The sequence below is a fragment of the Chenopodium album genome, chromosome 10 (genome assembly GCF_948465745.1).
Source record: "Chenopodium album chromosome 10, dcCheAlbu1.1, whole genome shotgun sequence".
Classification (NCBI taxonomy): domain Eukaryota; kingdom Viridiplantae; phylum Streptophyta; class Magnoliopsida; order Caryophyllales; family Amaranthaceae; genus Chenopodium; species Chenopodium album.
In genome coordinates, this window is record NC_137843.1 from 25,540,759 (window position 1) to 25,548,268 (window position 7,510).

General features: G+C 43.4%; 1 protein-coding gene across 1 annotated transcript; it reads left to right on the top strand.

The window, feature by feature from the left end:
• The first annotated feature begins 657 nt into the window (after nt 1–657).
• LOC145565087 (uncharacterized) lies at nt 658–2,049 on the top strand. Its single transcript, XM_081625188.1, has 2 exons — nt 658–1,755; nt 1,933–2,049. The coding sequence occupies exons 1-2, from the start codon at nt 658–660 to the stop codon at nt 2,047–2,049; spliced, it is 1,215 nt and encodes a 404-aa protein (XP_081481314.1).
• Nucleotides 2,050–7,510: the final 5,461 nt, after the last annotated feature.

Genomic DNA, 7,510 nt, shown 5'->3' on the forward strand with positions numbered 1-7,510 from the left:
CAACAAAAAAGCCAAATTGAAACATTGTTGGCCCAAAAAGTCCAAACTGAAGCCAAGCTTACCAGTCTCACCAAGCAAAATGAAGCCCTCCGTAGCCAAATACAGTCAGTCGCTTCCAAAACCATTAATACCAGAAAAAACACTGAAAGTATAGCCATGCAGCTTGATATGTCAGGTGTCTTTCATACCCCTAACGGGGAAAAAGGATCTAACACTAGGGAAACAACCCTAGATCTGGACTCTTTGAATGCAGGAACCCCTAAGCAGAATGGTCAAGAAGGATCTGAGGAGGGAAAGATAGAGAAGATAGTCAAAGAGTACCTCAAAGCAATCGAAGCCAAGATCGCCTAGATCCCTGGAATGCCAAAGCCCATGGAGGAAGAAGCATCAGATGGCTATATAGAGTCTCCTTTCTCAGAAGAGATCGCCATGGTAGAAGTGCCAAAGAGGTTCAGCACACCCAGCATGGCCATGTACGATGGAACAACAGACCCTGATGAGCATGTATTCCTTTACAAGCAGAAGATGATGACCAGCTCAATCCCTAGAGACATCAGGGAGGCCATCATGTGCAAAGGCTTTGGAGCCACATTATCAGGTCCAGCCTTAACTTGGTTCATTAATTTAGATAATGGGACAATTCAATCTTTTGCAGGAATGGTAAACCTATTCAAGGTCCAGTTCGCCAGCAGCAGGAAAATAGAAAAACAGTCATCGGATTTATACCGTGTTGTGCAAAGACACGGTGAATCCTTGAGGGATTATCTTAATAGGTTCAACAGGGAAAAGATTGGAATACACAAGTGCGATGCTCCCACCACCATTGAAGCGTTCAGGAGAGGATTGCTAGATCACAGTGAGCTCTACAAGGAATTAAACAAATACCCATGCACAACCTTTGAAGATGTACAAGCTAAGGCAATGGCTCAAGTCAGATTCGAAGAAGATACATATGCAAGAAAGACTCCAGAGCTCAGAAAGGATGAAGATCGTCCGTCAAGAAGGAACAACAACTTCCCCAGGAGAGATCATCGATTCAAGCCGTATCAGCGTTCCCGCTTTGATGAAGGATTAGTCAATGCTGTCGAAGGAGAGTTTTCTAATTGGAGAGAAGATCCTGAGCTCCCACCCAAGTTGCACGAGTATTGCTTCAATGTCAATCCTGTAGGAGTAATAAAGACCTTAAACAAGATGGGAGATACTGTTCAATGGCCTAGAAGGAGTGATAGGCCTGGGGAGAAGAAGGATCCATCTAGATGGTGTGATTTCCATTTAGATATTGGTCACACTACTGACGAATGTGTCGCGCTCAGAAAAGAAGTTGCATACTTGTTAAAGAAGGGCTACCTCAAAGAACTCTTGTCAGATAGATCTAAAGCTTCAGGGAAGGACAGAGAGTCCAAACAAGGAGGTCCTCCACCCCCACCTCCAATTGTCAAAACCATCTGTTTCATATCAGGAGGATCAGAAGTATGCGGTCTAACATATTCAGCAGCGAAGCGGCACACAAAGGAAAGCAACAAAGAGCAACCAGACAAGAGGGAGAAATCAAAGATAGACATCCCTATCATGTTTGAAGAAAGCGACGCAGTAGAAGGTCATCATGACGGCCTAGTGATCTCACTCCCAGTTAGAAACTGCATGATTAAGCGAATCCTAGTTGATAATGGAAGTTCTGCAAATATCATCATGTTAGACACCCTGAAGCACATGAACATAGATGAGAAGAATATCGTCAACAAATCAACAATGCTAGTAGGATTCAGTGGGGAAACCAAGAAGACAAGTGGAGAGATTACATTGGCAACGTATGCAAAAGGGATCAACCTGCAAGTCAAATTCTTAGTAATCGACACCCTATCCTCATACAATATGATTCTGGGAAGACCCTGGATACACGAAATGAAAGCCATCCCTTCTACGTACCATCAGGTCATTAAGTTTCCTACTAGATGGGGAATTCAAGAAATTAGGGGAGATCCTAGGGAAGCCAAAGAATGTTACAAGATAGCACTGAAAGCAACATCTGCAGAAAAGAGTTCAGCATAGCAATCAGAGGATCAGCTGGGCCAAGAGAAGTTGAGTATATCAGAAGAGCAAGAAGCTACTGAAGTCCAGCTGAACCCCCTACATCCAGATCAGAAAGTCAGAATAGGATCAGAGCTGAAAGCGGAACTCAGACAACAAATTTACGACTTTTTGGAAGAAGAGAAAGATGTGTTTGCTTGGACCCACGAAGACATGAAAGGCATTCCCCCAGAGGTTATCACCCACAAGTTAAACGTAGACCCAATGCATACACTAGTGAAGCAAAAAAGAAGAAAATTCGCGCCAGAAAGGAACAAGATCATCAACGAAGAAATTCAAAACCTACTGAAGACAGGAAAAATCAGAGAAGTAAAGTACCCAGAATGGCTTGCCAATGTGGTGGTAGTAAGAAAGAAGAATGGGAAATGGCGAATCTGCATAGACTTCACAGACATCAACAAGGCTTGCCCAAAAGACCCATTCCCTTTACCTCATATCGATGCCATGGTGGACGCCACAGCAGGGCACGAACTGCTATCCTTTATGGACGCCTACAGTGGCTACAACCAGATCCTCATGCACAAGGACGATCAAGAGAAGACAACCTTCATTACTAGTCAAGGAATATACTGCTACAAGGTGATGCCTTTCGGATTGAAGAACGCAGGGGCAACGTACCAAAGGTTGGTAAACAAGATGTTTGAAGAACAAATTGGAAACACGATGGAAGTCTACATAGACGATATGGTAGTTAAATCCAAGAAGGCAGAAGATCATGTCAGAGACCTTAGAGAAGCATTCGTAATACGGCATGAAGCTGAATCCCACAAAGTGCACGTTTGGAGTACAATCAGGAAAGTTCTTAGGATACATGGTTACGCAAAGAGGAATAGAAGCCAGTCCGGAACAGGTCAAAGCTATCCTAGATCTAGAGCGACCGAAATCCAAGAAGGATGTACAGAGTTTAACAGGGAAAATCGCGGCATTGAACAGGTTCATTTCAAAGTCTTCAGAAAAGAACAGAGCCTTCTACGAGGTACTAAAAAAGAACAAGGAGTTTAAATGGGAACAAGAACACGATGAAGCATTCCAGAAGCTGAAAGAATACCTAGCCAACCCGTTGATTCTCTCCAAACCCAAAGAAGGAGAACCACTCCAGTTGTACCTTGCAGTATCTGAAGGGACGGTCAGCGCAGTTCTCACAAGAGAAGAAGAAAAGGAACATTTTCCAATCTACTACGTCAGCAAGACCCTGCTCAGTGCGGAAACAAGATATGCATCGCTGGAGAAAATCATTTTAGCCTTGTACAGTGCTTCAGTAAAGTTACGTCCATACTTCGAGAGTCATCCCATACAAGTACGGACCAACTACCCCATCAGAGCTATCATGAGAAAACCAGAAATGTCAGGAAGGATGGAGAAATGGGCCCTACATCTAAGCAGGTACGACATACAGTACGAACCCAGGACGGCGGTCAAATCTCAAGCCTTGGCAGACTTCGTGGCAGACTTCAGCCCTACCCTTGAGGAAGAAGCACAAAAGGAAGTACTAGCCCTACAGGAACCAAAAGCTGCACAAAAATGGACACTCCATACAGATGGTGCAGCAAACATACGTGGAGTAGGCTTAGGAGTAGTACTGACGTCACCCCAAGGAGAGAAGATAGCACAGGCAATAAGGTGCAACTTCAAGGCTACCAATAATGAAGCTGAATACGAAGCACTGATTACAGGGCTAACCGTTGCAAGAGATATGAAGATACAACACCTGGAAGTAATTTCTGATTCTCTACTCATGGTAAACCAAGTCAACGGGCAGTATGCAGCGAAAGACACCAGAATGATTGCCTACCTAGAAGTCACAAAGAAGCTCATCAAGAAATTCAAGGAGTTCAAGATAGAACAAGTACCCCGAAACCTGAACACTGAAGCAGACGCATTGGCAAATTTGGGGTCAAACATCAATCCAGAAGAATTTGGGGCAATCCCACTAGTACATGTACTCTCACCAGCAATAGAGAAGGAATCAACCATGAGTGTCTACGAAATTCAAACATGCCCTACAGAAGAAGAAGACAACAGTTGGATAACACCTCTGAAAGAATACCTCCTGGGCAACACGAAACCAACAGGGAAAGTAACAGCTCAAGCTTTCGCACAGAAAGCCTCCAAGTACTGCCTAATCAGCAATGTACTCTTCAAGAAATCTACAGCAGGACCTTTCTTAAGATGCCTGGAAAGAAAAGAAGCTCAGCAAGTCTTACAATCCCTACACAGTGGAGAATGCGGAAATCACTCCGGAGGAAGAAATTTAGCCAACAGGGCACTTAGAATGGGATACTACTGGCCCAGTATGAGGAAGGATGCAGTTGAGTTCGCCAAGAAGTGCTTAGCATGCCAAAAACATGCGCCCTTGACACACAAGCCATCAGAGGAGTTACACCCAACATTGACACCGTGGCCATTTATGAAGTGGGGAATGGATATAGTAAAGTTACCACCGTCATCAGGACAAAGAGTGTACTTCTTAGCAATGACAGACTACTTTTCCAAATGGATTGAAGCAGAAGCGTACAAGGAGATCAAGGATAAGCACGTCATTTCATTTATAAAAAGGAACATTCTAAGCAGATTCGGGGTACCAGCAGAGATCATTACAGACAATGGGTCCCAATTCATCAGCAACAAAACCACCCAGTTCTGTAAGGAATGGAACATCTCCCTTATCACGTCTACACCAAGATATCCACAAGCAAATGGACAAGCAGAATCAAGCAACAAAGTCCTTATAGGCAACATGAAGAAAAGGTTGGAAGGAGCCAAAGGAAAATGGGCAGACGAACTACCCAACATATTGTTGGCAGACAGGACAACTCCTAAAGGCGCTACAGGTCATACCCCTTTCTCACTGGTGTACGGATGCGAAGCAGTAATCCCAACCGAGGTAGAAGTGCCTACAGAAAGGTATGGCCTAATGACAGAAGAAAGAAATCAAGCAGAACTAATTAACAATTTAGACATAGTGGAGGAACTAAGGGACGATGCACAAATGAGAATGGCAGCATACCAACAGGAAGTAGCAAGATCCTTCAACAAGAACGTTAGAGTTAAAGTCTTCAAGCTAGGAGATTGGGTCCTCAGAAAGGTATACGAAAACACCAGGGAAGTCAATGCAGGAAAGCTAGCACCCAACTGGGAAGGACCCTATGAGATCACCAAGGTAGTAGGTAATGGAGCATACAGACTCAGGAATGCAGAAGGAAAAGAAGTGCAGCGAAGCTGGAACGCAGCACATTTAAAGTTATATCATTTCTGAAGAAAGGTACGCAATTGTTATTTCTATTTTGTCTTTTAATTTACAAAAAAGAAAACACAAAAAAAAAACAGAAAACAGGAAAACACAAAAATCTCCAACAGCCAAAGTCAGCACGAAAGGTACTCATTTATCTCTATCTTTTGTCAATTTACTTTATGATCATTATGAGTACTGACTTTGGCATCGGAGGGCCGTTGGGGAAACCCACGGCCACCCCTCACCTTCTTCTGTTTTGCAAGGAACACGACTGACATTCCTGAGCAATAATGCAACAAGTCCCTTCACTACAGAACAAAGACAAGGCATTCCTGAAAAGAACAGACCTACTACCCTTACAAAACATACAAACATATGTAAGTAACATCATTACTGTAATACAACTGTAATACAACTGTAATACATTCGTGATACAACTGCATTCACAGCACACTATACAGAAAAGACAATCACACAGCAAGAAAGATAGAAATACTTAGTTGCATTGCAATAAAATTAAACAAAGCATCCAGCTACAGAAGTATAGCACAAAATAAAAATTATCCAAACTACACTAAGGCAGTAAACAGAAACAGCATTCAAAGTTGTACATTTTTCAAAAGGTGACACAGCACCAACTAAACTAATTCTCTCCCATGTTGTCAGCAGGAGCTACCTCTTCAGCAACAAGCTTTATCACCTCTGGGGCATCCTTAATTTCTTCATTGTGAGGAGAATTCACTTCCTCATCAGCAAAGCTCAGCAGTAGGGAACCAGGAGCAGCAGTCCCTTCAGGAAACGCCTTCTCAAAAGAAGCCTTATCACCATCATAGTCCCAAGCCTCATGCTTTCCTTGCTGGAACTCCTCCATCATCTCAAGACGTGCCTTCCCATAGTAGTACGTAGCAGCATCAATGGCCTCGTTAGCAGCCTCCTTCAGGGTACCCTTTAGCCCGTCCCGCTCAGAAATGCAGTCCCGGTGCTTAGTCCGTTCAGCCTTCAAAGCCTCAGTAGCAGCCTTGTACTTGTCAGACAGAGCATCACGCTCCTTCTTCATAGCCTCATACACACGAGAAAACTCTGACACCTTGCCTAAAACACCAAGGCAGGACTGAAGGCTCTGCACAGCAAAGATGAAGTGTCAGAAGCATATTTCAATAAGGTCGATTTTATTCAAAAAAAATTTTTTTGGAGTATACTATACCTGGAAAGACTGTACGGCCGCCTCTTGTGAAAGGTCAGCAAAAGTCATCGAAGACTGGCGATCCTTGAAGGAAGGAAACAACACGGTATCTACATGCGGAGCAAGAGAGTCAAAAGAAAACTCAGCAGCGTCAACATCAATGGGCATCTCCAACTTCCTCTTGAGACTAGCACGAGACGGAGGCGGAGGAGGGACACCCTTGGGAGCAACCATCTTGATGGGAACAGCCTCAGAAGTCTGGGGGGACGAACGAGACTTAAGACGACCCAAGATGGAAGATGAGCTAAGAAGATCATGAGACCTCAGTGACCTTGATGTGTCTGCAAGGAACATAGCTGGCTCAAAAAATAATACAACTAGGAACACAGCAAATGTATACAACAGGGATCACAGTAAGTATATACAGCAAGGACGCTAATAACAAACAAATAGATTAACAATTGTATACAAGTATATTAGCAAAGAAACAGCCAATTCAAAATTAAAAACCCACAAACTAAACAAGCAAACCGACACCAACCACACATTCACAAAAGTATAAGTGCAACAAAACATCGAAACTCACAAGAGAGAAAGAAAGCAAACCTTGAGACATGGTTGGGGCAACTTTCTGTTCAGAATCAGATTCGTCCAAGGACTTAATTTGAATAACTGCTTCAGGTTGTGTCAACTTGATGAAAGACCTCTCGTCTGCACTCAACTCGTACAACTTGTCTATCAAGGATGGAGACTGAGAGCGCTGCTTCAATTTACTCACTGCAACCAACAAGCAAATAAGCCCAAATCAACAAAGAAGGAAAGAAGAACATAAAAGAATAAGAAAACAGAATACCTTCAGCCTCAACAGTGTCAATCAAAAAATCACAATCATCACCCAACGAATCAATCCTCACAAAGAAGAACTTGTGATACCACTTCTTGTCAAACGCCTTCTCCAAGTCAGTCACCAAAGGACCAACACCATCCTTCAGGCGAAGACCAACCCG